Source organism: Diceros bicornis, chromosome 36, assembly GCF_020826845.1.
Source record: "Diceros bicornis minor isolate mBicDic1 chromosome 36, mDicBic1.mat.cur, whole genome shotgun sequence".
Taxonomy (NCBI): domain Eukaryota; kingdom Metazoa; phylum Chordata; class Mammalia; order Perissodactyla; family Rhinocerotidae; genus Diceros; species Diceros bicornis.
In genome coordinates, this window is record NC_080775.1 from 22841638 (window position 1) to 22856612 (window position 14975).

The 14975-nt window shown below is 42.3% G+C and overlaps 1 protein-coding gene across 1 annotated transcript in view; it reads right to left on the reverse strand.

Annotated features, from left to right (window-relative positions):
- Window positions 1–9647, reverse strand: part of C36H10orf67 (chromosome 36 C10orf67 homolog) — a 163030-nt gene extending 153383 nt beyond the window's left edge. The window contains 3 exon segments of the mRNA XM_058532821.1: window positions 7574–7965; window positions 8055–8294; window positions 9615–9647. Of these exon segments, the coding sequence (XP_058388804.1) occupies window positions 7574–7965; window positions 8055–8294; window positions 9615–9647 (665 nt within the window).
- Window positions 9648–14975: the final 5328 nt, after the last annotated feature.

A 14975-nucleotide genomic window follows, 5' to 3' on the forward strand; every position in this document is an offset into this window, starting at 1 on the left:
TGTTAAGAAAGCTAAATTTGTCCTAAAGTACTAGAAGGAAAGAAAGGAAAGCACAGGACAAATTCTGAATGTAAAAAGAAAGTTACAGAAGGTTTGTGAAAGAGAAATTCTGAAAAGAGCATTACGCATGGTCAAGTTGGCTAAGATTAAAACAAATTTAATTAGGGGAATAAGTTTTAATATCAGAAGTAAGCTAGTACAAAAATTAGAATTTGCTTTTCTCTTTCTCTTAAAAGGATAATTTTCTTAAACTCTTAGTCTTCTCTTGATAAAGAGGTTATTATATAAAAATGTTTTTCTTTGCCTTTGAGCAAGTTCACCTAAAAGACAGAGATCTATGTTTTGTTAAGGTAATTTCCTATGCTTAAAAAGACTGAGGTCTCTCTATTAAGGCTTTTTTTTGACCGTTTTAATGCTGTTTGCTTTTGACTGTTTCTGTTGTCACTTTGTGTGAATGGATAACTAAGCATTGTTTCATGGCAACAAGATCAGCAACCCCTTGATCTTGTTTGACCCACTGTTTTAAAATCTTTGGATATTTTCGACAAACTCTCCAAAATTCATCTTTTTTTTTTTTTTAAACTTTTATTTATTTATTTTTTTCCCCTAAAGCCCGAGTAGATAGTTGTATGTCATAGCTGCACATCCCTCTAGTTGCTGTATGTGGGATGCGGCCTCAGCATGGCCGGAGAAGTGGTGCGTTGGTGCGTGCCTGGGATCCGAACCCGGGCCGCCAGCAGCAGAGCACGTGCACCTAACTGCTAAGCCACGGGGCCAGCCACAAAATTCATATCTTAATTGAAGGCTTTTTTTTTACTTTTTCTTTGGGAATTTTCAGAGGGCCCCTGGGACTTCTCAAAGAAATTTTTCTCTCTTCCTATAAAGGGGGAGATACTAATTAGGCTTGTTTGGTATGCTAAATTACATGAGAAACATTGTCAAGTAAATGATGATAAGCCTTAGGTTAAATTGCGTAGGTAAATATTATTCACTATTTTAACCCTGCTGTCTTGCTTCCAACATCACAAGAGGAAAAGACCACGACTGCATTCTATTTAATTTGGTTTACAGATGGGTCTTACTTAAATGATAAGCAAGACATTATCAAGCTGGATATGCTGTTCAGCCTCGAGAATGCCTGCTACTTTCTAGTAACTCTGCTAGGCCAGTAAAAGATTTCCTTCTACAGGCTCAAGAAATTGCCACGGAAGAAAAGAAAGAGATACAGCAGTCAAAAGAGGGAATTTTTGACACTCCCTCACAGATGTGGTTTGGGTCCAATAAAAAAACACATAGTACCTATTGAAGAACAATTGCCACTGCTCTAGCATATATACCAATTAACCCATTGGGCACCTGAAAAGATGATTTTATGAGGAAAACAATACATTTGGAAACTTTCTCCCAAAGTGGCTCATAAAGCCTACACTCGTTGTGTTATATGCCCAAAATATAGTTTAGGGAATCTATTTCATGAATCACAAGGCCACTTTCCCCTTCCTAAGGGACCCTTTGAGGTATGGCAATTGGACTTTGTCCAAATGCCACCGTCTCAACGATATAAATATATCTTGTAATGATCTGTGTGTTTTCACACTGGGTTGAGGTGTTTCCTTACAGAAGAGCTTTAGACAAATTATTATTGGAGAGAATAATTCTTGTTTGGAGAATTCCTACTGAGTTACATAGTGACCAGGGAACTCATTTCACTGGACAAATATTTAAATCTATTTGTAATATTTGGCCAATAATGCAGCATTTCCACTGCGTTTACCATCCCCAATCCTCAGGATTGGTGGAAAGAACTAACGGCACAATCAAAACTCAACTGGCAAAGCTTTCAGAAGCATTTAAAGTCAGATGGCCAAAAGCTCTTCCGCTAGTGCTCCTCAATCTTAGATCTACACCCTTTGGTAAACATTCACTGTCTCCTTTCAAGATAACAACTGGACGTGGGCTGGCCCTGTGGCGTAGCGATTAAGTGCAAGCTCCGCTGCTGGTGGCCTTGGTTCGGATCCCAGGCGCGCACTGATGCACCGCTTGTCAGGCCATGCTGTGGCAGCATCCCATATAAAATTGGAGGAAGATGGGCACAGATGTTAGCCCAGGGCCAGTCTTCCTCAGCAAAAAAAGGAGGATTGGCACAGATGTTAGCTCAGGGCTGATCTTCCTCACAATAAATAAATAAATAAATAAATAAATAAATAAAAGATAACAACTGGATGGCCTGTGCAATTAGATAAAGAAATGTATGAAAATGGGCTGGCCCCGTGGCTTAGCAGTTGAGTGCGTGCACTCTGCTACTGGCGGCCCAGGTTCGGATCCTGGGCGCGCACCGACACACTGCTTCTCCGGCCATGCTGAGCCCGCGTCCCACATACAGCAACTAGAAGGATGTGCAACTATGACATACAACTATCTACTGGGGCTTTGGGGAAGAAAAAAAGGAGGAGGATTGGCAATAGATGTTAGCTCAGAGCTGGTCTTCCTCAGCAAAAAAGAGGAGGATTAGCACGGATGTTAGCTCAGGGCTAATCTCCCTCACCAAAAAAAAAAAAAATGTATGAATCAACTTTGCTTAAAGGAAATATCTCAATTATTGTCAAGGTCTCATTGAGACACTTAAAAAAAAAATGATGAGAGGTTGGTAGCTCTTTTCACAGAGAGCTCCCAGACCTTAAGGATCATGGACTACAACCTGGAGAATTATTTATCAGAAGAGGCAACAAATAAAAGACTCTTTGGAGTCTTTTATTTTCCTGTTGGAAAGGACCATGCCAGGTACTTTTAACCAATTCATGCGCTGCAGAATCAAAAGGCATAGACTCATGGATTCACATTTCTCATTTTAAAAAGAAGCTTCTCCACCGGAGTGGGTTTCACTTCCTATTTCTGATACCCAACTTCAACTGACCAACACAAATATCTCCAAACCAGGATGAGAAGATGGCATCTGCTGTCCCAAGACTCCAGACAAGGCCTGTATTCCCAACCTTATATCTCCTCATTTAAACCTTTGTTATGCTTAAATTGTATACCTATTTTATAATTGTTCCATTTAAGGTTTTCAGAATACCATCATACTTAAAGAAAGTGATTGATTTGGAACAGACTGGTCTTGAAGGGCAGGCATTTATTGGGTGGCTCCTAATGGAACTCAATGGTTATGTGGAACAAATCTCTGGCCTTGGCTACTGCCTGGATGCCTAAAACACTGCAGCCTGAGCTTCCCTTGGATGCAGGGAAGGGTTCACTAAGCTAACATCTGTTGCCAATCTCTCTCTCTTTAAGGCCAGATGGGCTCGTTCGGTGTTCCACTGATATGACCACCAAGCAGCTAGCTATATTTGTTCCTTCTCTGGGGCTAGAAGATGTCATTATCACATACAAAGGCCCTGACTAAATTGCTCAACAAGCCCTTAACTATAGTCAAGAAGGAATAGCTTTATTAAATACTGAAATGTCTTTAATGAGAAAGGCTATCCTTCAAAATAGAATGGCCTTAGATATTTTAACTGCATGCCAAAGTGGTACATATATATATCATTCAAACTGAATGCTGTGTTTTTATACCTGATGAGTCTTCCAATGTGTCATCTCTGCTAAAGCAAGGGAAAAAGTAGGTGAATGCCTTAAGCGATCCTACACCTGGTCTTGATTTGTTTAGTTGGCTCCCTGCCACTACCGGTTGCCTTTTTTTTTTGATCCGGATTGCAATTCCTATCTCTATTACTTCTTGGAATTCTTGTACTAGTCCTAATGTCCAAACAAATTACTGACTGTTCAGCAACTCAAGATGTTTGATTGATCTTACAACCCTGGATGAATCTCCTTTTCTTATTAAGGCTATGCCTAAGAATTCATTTTTAAGCTAATCATTTCAAGTACTGTATTACTTGTTCTATAATTATTATACACAGTGTAACTACAGAAAGTCATGTAAAAGCACATGTGCAATGTTTATAGGATAATCTAAAAATAATTGACAAATTAAATAACCTATGAAACACTTCCCCTGTTAATATATACCTCTATGCTTGTTCACTATATCTGACTATTTCCCCCCAACATGGATAACTGGGAAAATCAATGAAATAAAAGCCTAGCACTGAGGAACACGATGGACCCAGGGCAGGCAGCAACCACTCTGGCACCAAGGGACAATAGTTTGATCAGCAATGCTTTCTATCAAAACATTATTGATCAAAAGGAGGAAGTGACAAGAGAATCTCACATATTGAGGTATGTGGGGTAACTATTCTGGTTCAAAACTGATTCAGCTTGAATTAAAAAGCCTGACTTATGGCCTATCAAACATACATTGTACATCTGCTTAACCATTAAAGTAAAGAATGCACTCTCTTAAGATAAGAATGCATACTTCCCCTCCTACGGCCTATTGGTAATGCCCAGATTACTCCCTTTCCTGACATCATGGTCACATTGACCTACTAATTTGCAACTAAATACCTTTTGAAATTTTGATGAAAATGTATCCTGGGTGTGTTTAATGTATATTCTTTGTTCTAAAAAGATATAAGACTGTACCGAAAACCATGCTTCTCCAGAATGCTTTCTAAGGCCTTCCCGGGTTATAATCCTCACTCTGGCTCAAGTAAATTCGCCTTATTTCTCTTACTTATAGAATGGTTATTGGTTATTTTGCATCGACAGTGCCTATCAACCCTACCTCTAACATAGATCTAGAAGCTGACTAGTCTCACCACCTCCAACCACTGCTACCACCACTATCATCTTTCCCGAGGAATATTGTAATAGTCCCCTAACTGGCTTCCCTGTTTCTGTGCTTATCCTCCTAGTAATCTATTTTCAAAACACCAGCCAGAGTAGCCCTGTTGAAAGATAAACAGATCACATCAGTCCTCTGCTCCAATGCCCTCACGGCTTCCCATCTGAGATAGTGTGATTTATAATAAGAAATATATGTTTTGGTCTTCGAGGTTCCTGCCTCACAGCTCCCAAAACCCTTGGGAGCTTGCCTCTTGACGATTGGCTTTTGTCTCACAGTGAGCAGATCATGCCCTTTGTGCAGTAACAGCTGTTCATTTGTATCCTTTCATATCCATTGTAATAAACTGGTAAGCTCATAAGTAAACTGGTTTCCTGAGTTCTGTGAGATGCTCTAGCAAATTAACCAAACCTGAGGAAGGGGTCATGGGAACCTCCAATTTATAGCCAGTTGACAAAAGCACAGGTGACAACATGGACTTGTGACTGGCATCTGAAGGGAAAGAAGAGGAGACAGTCTTGTGGAGCTGAGCCCTTAACCTGTGGAATCTGATGCTATCTCCAAGTAGATAGTGTCAGAATTGAGTTAAACTGTAGGACACCCAATCAGCCTCTGCTAAGAATCTGCAGAATTGCTTGGTGGTATTGAAAAAACACATCAGACCATTTCACTCAAAGTCAAAGCTGAAGTCCTTACAATGACCTGGGTCCCACACCGTCTGGTACCGTCCCCTTACCTCTGACATCATCTCCTGCTCTCCCCTCTCTGCTCCAGCCACACTGGCCTCCTTGCTGGTCCTGGGACACCCAGGCCCACTCCTTTCAGCTTCCTATTCTCTGCCTGGAACACTCTATCCCCAATATATCCCCATGGCTCCCCCTCAAGCCAGCAGGTCTTCACCCCAATGTCATCTTGCCGGGAAGCCTTCCTTGACCACGGTATCTAAAATTACAGCCCCCCTCCCCACTCCACACAATTTCCTCTGCTCCCTCCCTGCTCGGTTTCTTCTTTAGCACTTACCGCTATCTAACTTACTTATAATATAGTTTGCTTGTTTATCGTCAGTTTCTTGGCTAGACTATCACAAAGGCCTGGCTTTTGTCCATTTGCAGACTGCTGCCTCCCCTTTGCAGGACTGCGGTCAGTACGCATGTCTCTCCCACTCATACCAGAGCACCAACACTGTCCCCAACACTGTGGGTGAAGAAAAATTAACATGGGCATCACTGGTTCCTTTGTTTAGGCAACATGCATTAACTGAGCACCTGGCACTGTCAGTCTGTCCACTGAGTCCAGCCAGTGTGTTCTGTTGGAGAGCTACCCACCACGGAATGCCAAGGAATCCAGGGCAGGAAGCCATTCCTATCAGTAAACAACCAGAACAGGTTAGACACTGTGTGCCTATGGTGCTTACCACGAGCTACCGCCAATATGTATGTGCCTTTCGCAACCACCAGTAAACCAGGTCCTGTGTGTACCTTGATCCGTTCTAAGAAACGCACCTACTCAATACAGCTGAGCAGGGGAGGCTGAGCTGGGCAGCACAGTCTCACTGGGTCCGTCCCCAGCGCTGGGCTAGTACAGGTGTGATCCTGATACCAGCTCAACACAAGGTTGACATAAGGGAAGCCACTGTAGAAAAGAAACCCTGTTGTAACTTTGAATGACCTCTGACTAACTAACCCAGCTGGATCTGCACCCTCCAGGAGATCTAACTGCTTTGTAGATTTTACAACCCCTGCTTGTGCATATACCTCCCAGCTGTGATAACATGATAACTTTTTGTTCTTTTGAGTTCCTTAGAAATGTGATGACCCCTGAACAGAGAGTCTATGCTGATAGCCATCATCAATGAAAACTGAAAGATCTGGTGTGGCAACTCCCAGTCTGTAACACCCAAGGGTCAACCCTCCTAACTCCCTCCCCTATAACCCACTGGCCTATATAACTGCCCTAAGAGTTTACGCCCCCTTAAGGTGATTTTTTTCCGGACATTAGTTGGTTATCTTCTCTCTTGCTAGCAAGCTGTAATTAAAAAGTTCTTTCTCACCTACCTCCTTGTCTCTTGACTATTGACACGTCTTGAGCCGGCAGACAACCACTCCACCCCCACGCCCCGCAGCTGGCAGACAACACCCCCCCCCCTCCCCCCGCCCCAGGTTGGTAACAGTCCTTCTCACCGGGAGCTGCCCCACTGGGCCGGGCTGACCTCTAAGCGAGCCCATGCGGCCCCCATGAGGCGCTTGTCTTAGGTCAGCGTAAGCGCCCCTATAGCAGCTAACCTAGTGCCGGCCACTTACCGATTTTAAAATGTTTTTAGAAAGAAAAGTACATTTTTCCAGAAACATCAGCTCTACATTATCCAAATAAAACTGGGGCAAAGGGGGCAAAGAAGAATTATGAAAGGGAGGAACTGTAAAAAAGGATCAAGGGAATAACAACTACATTTATGTGCTATGTATGTATGGCATTCTGGACACGCTATCAGCATTAACCCATTCAGCGTTTCCGATCAACTGTGAAGTGGGCACTGTTCAGCACCACCACCATCACGGCTGTTTTCCCGATGAAGTAACCGAGGCACAGAGGAGTGAAGCGTCTTGCCTCAGTCATGGGCCCTGTCAGGGTCGTCAGGATTCGAGCCCAGGCCGTCTAGCTCCAGAGTGCGTGCTCTTAGTACACAGTAATACATTTAAGAAATCAACGCGGCAGCCCTGGGGCCCGGGGCGCGGGGCCGGGAAGCGACGGAGCGCGGCCGCGAGGCGCGGGAAAGGGGCGCGGGGCGGGGCGCGGCGGGCGGGGCGCTGCACTGGCGCGGGTCACCTGGCATCCAACTGGAATTGTTCAATCGCGGACTCGAGGTTCTCGATGATCTTCCGGCACTCCTCTGTCTCGGGCGTGTCGCCCCGGGTCTCCATCGGAGCCCTGGAGGTGGCCGCTGGGCCGTGCGCCTCCCGCGGAGCTGCGGGCTCGGGCGAGTCGGAGTCCAGAACCCGGCGTCCGTTGCCATGGCGACTCCTGGGGAACGTGCGGGGCGCGGGAACCCGTGGGTGGGGGCGCGGCGGGCCGGGCGGGGGATCAATGGGCTGGCTCTTGAGTCGCCCGCCTGCAGCTTCCACCGCCCCCCACCACCGACTCAGGGCTTCCCGACCAGGCGCGCTGTCCCAGGCTGTCGCTGAGAGGTCCCCAAGAAATCTGGACCCTTCTAGATAGCCCTGTGGCATCCCACCACGCCCCCAACTCTCCTTCATTCTTCTAAGGCCTGGAGCTCAGCCTCAGCCCTCAAGGGCGTGGACCCGGGCACTTGGGGGGCGTGGATTCGTAGCTGCTTTCTTTCTACGTCAACACTCCTCTCTACAAGACGGTAGACTCCAAGCTCCGCCGCCCTCGCTTTGGTGGCTTTCCGCCCTATGGTAAAGGTCACCACCCTGATGGAGGATGAAAAATAGTTCACCCATCTAATAATGATGCTCATGACGTAATGAGCCTTGGGCTGTCAGATCAATGCGATAATAACAGGCGAGCAGGCAGCGTGATGAATTGCCTACATCTGCCACTTGGCCACCAGCGTGGGCGTTCGTGGACAAAAAAATTTCTTTGCAGAGATTATACAGGCCTACATTCCTATTTGATGTGAAGGTCAAAACTCAGGCGTTAGGTTTTAAGCTATACCGTCCAGTGTGGAATTCATTTTTACTGAGTTTCTACAGTAAGAAGAGAAGTTTCTTAATAGTGAAACTGTTGCTCATCCTTTATTTTAAATTACAAATCACTCACTGACAGTGAGAGGAGACATCTGTTCTGATATCATCACTATGTCATTGGCTGGCTTTAGGACTTAGTAAACTACATTTCCATTTCGATGTATTGTCTGCAGGAAAACAAAATATTTTCTTCTCTCTCTTATGATAATTATGTGAAAAAGAAGTGAGTTTGATATCGGAAGCTCAAAATACAAAGAGGAAATCACTGTAACACTATCACCACTCTTATATGTAAAGACAAAGATGAAAGCCCCCAAAAGCCAAACAAAAAATCGTAACCAAAGCCAAAATAATCTTCTGTGAAGGTTTGTTTTCCTTTGGGAGGGTGAAGAGAGGAGAAAAAGTTACTTTTACTCTACGGTAGTTTTTATTTTTGAAATCTAACTTCTAAGTCTACTTAGGTAAATTTTATTATATCACCAAAAAGTATTTTGAAAGAAAGAAATGTATGTAGCTGTAATAAATTGTCTTTCCTTAAGTGATTTTTTAAACCACGGTGCATATAAAATTTTAAAAATAAAGAGTAAAATTCCAAGTAAAAGTAAAAAACCTGATCTGTTTAGAAGTGGACCAAGATAGTGAGAAGATGTGGCAAGCCCTTGGCTGTTTTGCTCATGCAATGCTGAATGAATATTTTGAAACTGAAGAGGGAGAGCTGGGAGTAGATTTCATGAGTTACTGATCAACAAACTGTGCAGCATTTGTTGACTGATGTGGAGTGCATAGTTACCCCATTCCACAAAAGCCCGTACTGAACAAAACCTCTTTGTTTGAAACCTTGCTATAGCACATCAAGGAGTTTCAGATTTCAGCGTCTAGGAGACCAAGTTATGAAGACCATTGTTTTTGAAACTATTAACTACATAACACTCCTTTTCTTGTCAGTTGCCTGTGTTTATCTCTCAGGTGTCCTGCCTTATAAAATTGTTCATTTCAGATCACATTCTCAACTATAATAACTGGGGTTGACTGTTAAAGCATTTGTCATACGAAATCCAGGCTTTTCGTATCACATGTTGAATTCGTTGATGGTTTTTGGTGGAAAGCTCCTGAGCTCTGGGGTAAACATTAAAAAAAAAATAACTGGCTCTGAAACTTACTTGCTTCAGTACATTGGGCAACTTGTTTAACATCTCTGAGCCTCTCTTTTCTAACTAGTAAAAAGTGGATAATGAACCTTTCTCAGGGTTGTTGGGAGTTTTCTATAAATCAAGAAAAACATGCAGCACATGAAGCATTCTGTAAATACAAATACTCACCAGGCCTTCGCGGAGTGTGTTCTTTCCTTCTAGACCACAACTAAGGAATACGCTGTGTAAAGTTTTCCACTTTTTCAAAGTTGAATATTTCATAAACTAAAATAATTTTTACTTGTTAAATTAATAGAACTTAAGGCACAATTTTAAGATTTCAAATGCTTCTCTGAAACATGTAAAAAGATAATGCATATTTATATGGAAATATCACCTACCAATTATTAAAAGTGATAACATCTCAGATTAAATAGCACAAGGATTTGATTAAGAGTCAAGTGCTGACTCTGAACACAGTAATTTGTATATTCCAGTTGGATATCATCAGTTCTATAGTCTAATAAAAACTAAGAGGTTTCAGCGTAGGTTTGTAATTTAAATTCTTTTTCGAGAGTCATTGTATGTAAAGTGCTTATTTTTCTTTTATCACCAGCTGTAATCTATGATTATGTGGTGCAGGCTCTGTTATGTAAACTTGTTTTATGTCATGCTTCATCCAAAATCAAAGTTCTTAAATAAAGGGTTAGGAAAGGAAATAGCAAGGCCCTTAGCCAGGACAATATTATGCTAGTAAATCCTTTATGGAAAAGCTCCTGAGACTGGATCATTTTCACGTCTTAATTTTTGCTGCAATGAGATAACATACCCACTCTTGTAAAAATCCATCAATAAGTGTTTGTCCCCTGGCTAAAGCTGAAGACCAAGATGAAAAGCATGATAGGGAGTTTGGGCAGAAGCAATCTTGATATGGAATTTGGATCTTACTGCCAAATATGCTTGGATGCTGTAGTAGAGGTTTTCCTCTATTTGGAGCTAAATTTAGATCATCAATCTTTAAAAGAGAGATCAGTCAAGATGGAAGAAAGTGGTGGAGCTTAGCCAGCTGCAGAAGTGGGTCCATCTGAGAGGAGACTGTAAACCCGTGGTATAGGGAAAGCTGGGGAATCTCCAGGTCTGGGCAAGTGACCAGAGTGGATCTTCATGCCTGGAACATAACCTAGGAAATCCGTAACACAGACATTGCAATATAGTGAGGTGGTTCCGGAAAGGTGAAGTCTAAGTGGAGAGGAATCAAAGGGCAGTTACCATATTTCATGCAATCTAAGATCTCATCCAAAGAGATTTAAAATGTGAATCTTAGAATCCATGAAATAAGGTAGATAATAAGAATTTATCAGAGACCTTTCAGGGGACTCCATTTCATCAGACCATAGAGGTATCTACTCTCATGAAAAGCAGAACATTCATCAGGCTTTTCCATAACTTGGACAAAGTACTCACATAGGACTATTTACCTCTCTCTGTTCTTTTTCCAGTATCACAAGGCAGCTTGCCAGTAACTAGTTCAGATTCTCAGGTACATAGATTCACAGGAAAGACTTGATCTAGACAGAAAACGTGTGATTTTTGTGAGTGCGAATATTCCCCTGTAGCCTGGCCTACTTGAACTGATAAAGTACAGCATTTAGACCTGCCTCCATGAGGACTAGAGTCAGAGCCGAGATGTTCCCCACGATGAACCACCAAGTCAGGCTTTGCCTGGACAGTCAGCTTGACTCTCTCTTTCACGTTCTGTAACTCCAATATTAGGCACCCTTCATTGTCCTTCAGCTTCAAACTCTATCTTGGAAATGTGGTACAAAAAAATTCTAATTTAGCAATTTGAGAACTACAGGGGAATGTCAGACAAAGGAGAATACAGTAGCGTACACCCAGGTTTGTTATTGTTATGATGTGTGTTTACTTTGAAATACTTCAGTGTGCACTAAGAGATAGTATGTGATGCTACATGGGTTATGCTGTAACCGAGCATATAACCAAGGGGCTGATCAGGAGTCCACATCCAGGGATGGTCCACCCACTGTTTCTAAAATCAAGAGGCCCACACTACAGAAGGGACTACTGCAAGCTCTGCTGTTAACGGTTCTAGATCAACAAGACACGCTGTGCCAGTTAAAACACTGAATGTCAGCAGTGGGTTTGTATTGGTGAAGGTAGTGGGCTGTTGACTAGCACAGTAGTTGTAGAAGCGGGCAGAAATTGGTAAATTTAAAGATATTCAAGATATATAGTTCAGCTAAAATAGTCAGATATCCTCCCACTCTTGCAGAACAATATGCAAGAATCTCACGAAGGCTGTGACTTAAACCCTGAGGGATGGGGCTTGGAGCTTGAACTCCTAACAGTCCTCTGTCCAGCCTTTGCTTTATAGCTGCCTGATGCCTATTAAAAGGGCTTAGGATCTCCCTTCTGGAATGTTATCACAGCTGCTTCAAAGGAACCATTCACCCCTGGTGGTATTCAGAATGCCTGAAAGGACGGAAAAGTGGGACTTCATGGATCTCACCAAACAGGTCGCATACGCTATTAGGAGCCTGCTTGCTAGTGAGTGTTTTTAAAACAAATGTCTGAGACTTGCTTTCATTATAAGCTAAGAGCAAGGTTGTGGGGAGATAGCTAACATTTACCTTCATCAAACTTCTTTAAAGGATACAGCATCTACCCAAAGAAACCTAAAACTTGCTTATGACCCAATTAGGTCAGTTTTCTGGGAAGCCAACAAAAATAATAAAAACTTCCTTAATATAACTGATTTCGATGTCTAAAATCTGTGTCTTTTTATTTAAATTAATTTTTTATTGAGATAACATTGGTTTATCACATTATATAAATTTCAGATGTACATCGTTATATTTCAGTTTTTCTGTAGACTATGTCATGTTCACCACCCAAAGTCTAATTGCCATCCATCAGCTCTGTGTCTGTCTTATTCATCCTTGTATCTTCAGCCCAACCCATGCCATCCACATGGTGGATGTTCAATAAGTGTTTGTCAAGTGAATCAATGACTGAGCAACTCTGAATAAGTTCTTTAGAAGAGCTATTCCTAAAGAGTTGTGCACCTCAGTAGTTGGCACTAGAGAACTAGACAAAGTCCTGTTGGCTGCTTTCTCAAGGGGAGGCTGAGAGATTAATCCAGTTTGCCCATGCTTGATGGCTTCATTTCAGTCTAGACCTCAATGCTCTGCTGCCACATTCTTTATGAAGAAGGACACCCCCATCATCAATGTATAAGTAAGGAGAGAGGAAGGACTGCAAGTGAGAATTTCCCATCAGAATATTCTGGATCTAGTTTCAAGCCACCAGTTGAAGAGACTGGCCCAGTTAGGAAAAGTTACATGTGACTGTGATGGTTAATTTTATTGTGTCATCTTGGCTGGGCCACAGTGCCCAGATATGTAGGCAAACATTATTTTGGATGTTTCTGTGGGGGTGTTTTTGGATCAGATTAACATTTAAATTGGTGGACTTTGAGTAAATTAGATTATCCTCCATAATGTGAGTGGGCCTCATCCAATTGGTTGAATGCTGTAATTCGTTGGTTATGCTATGACCGAGGTGCCAATCAGGAATTAAAGACTGTCCTCACCTGAGTGAGAGGGAATTCTACAGCTTAGAACTGCAGCATCAGCTCTCCCCGAGGTCTTCAGCCTGCCCACCCACCCTGCAGATTTTAGACTTGCCATTGTCAGGGCAGGGAAAATCCCCTTTCTATCCCTCTGTGTTCTTATGGCTGGACTAATAATAAAATTAACACAAGACCAGATTAACAGGAGAAAAACCCAATTTAACTATATACACACGGAAGAATCATGAAAACGATGCCAGAAGAGTGAACAAAGCAGGCAGTACACATATATATTTTACACAAAGAAACATAAATTTGTGAGGAATGACAGGACAAAGAAACTGAGGTTCAGTGTATGTAATTAGTGAGGAATTTAAACAGAGCTTAGGTTTAAGATAGTAAATTAGCAAGGTTTGTTTATGCAGGCTTCTTGGCCTAGAATTCCCTAGCTCTGGTGATAAGGATGCAGGGAGAGCATGGGAGATTTATTTCTTGCTTTCAGGGGGAACAGAGACAGGAGGGTCAGAATGTCCTTTTTGCTTCTCAAGTAACTTTAATTCAGAATAATCAATACGCCATTGTGGGATATTTTAGGGAGGCCTGCCCTGGTTCCCAACACCATCCTGCATAATCATGTGAGTCGATTGCTCAAAATCAATCAATCAGTCTATCTAAAGCCATCCTATTGGTTCCACTTCTTTGGAGAACACTAACACAGTGACCAATGAAAAATGAGTAAGTTGACTAGAGCCTACCATTATACTCTTGCAGTTCTTATTATCTTATTATCAATAATAGTATATGTGATGGTTAATTTTGTATGTCAACTTCACTGGGCTAAGGGATGCCCAGATAGCTGCTAAAACATTATTTCTGGGTGTGTCTGTGAGAGTGCTCCCAGAAGAGAGTAGCATTTGAATGGATAGACTGAGTAAATAAGATCTTGCTCACCAATGTGGGTGGGCATCTTCTGATCCAGTTGAGGGCCTGTACAGAACCAAAAGGTGGAGAGGAAGGGCTAATTTGCTCTCTGTTTGAGCTGGGACATCCATCTTCTTTTGTCCTCAAACATCAATTCTCTTACATCAAACATCAAAGTCTCTTTGGACTTGAACTGGGACCTACACCATTTGCTGCTGGTTCTCAGGCCCCTGGGTTTGGAACGGAACTATGCCACTGGCTTTCCTGGGCCAAAAGCTTGCTGATAGCAGATTGTGGGACTTCTGAAACTCCATAATCACATGAGCCAATCCATCATAATAAGTCTTTCTATATAGAGAGATATATAGAAAGATAGATATATATGTATATATTTGTATATTTTATTGGTTCTGTTTCTCTGGAGAACACTGACTAATCCAGTAAACATATTAAAAGGACTGAGAAAAATAATAATTACAAGTCTAAAATTTGCTGAATGCTTACCATGTGCTAGGAACTGTTCTAAGCACTTAACATATTCCTCATTTAGCTGATTACCCACAATTTAAAAATGAGAAAATGTAGACACCAAGAGGTTGATTTACCACGTTCACATAGCTTGCAAGGTGTGATACTGGGCTCTGAACACAGATAGTCTTGCTCCAGAGCCTATGCACTTAGTCATGATGCTATATTGCCTCACTAAACTGTCGTGAGGAACAAATTATTTCAGTTCCTCCCATAATGTTAGTTTTGGCAATGGCCTAAGAAGTATCTCTAAAGCTGTCAGGCACATATGAGCAACTTAATTATAAATCTCTGTTGCTGGGGTTGCTATAGAGAATCAAATACGTTCACACACTGTCTAACCAGAGACT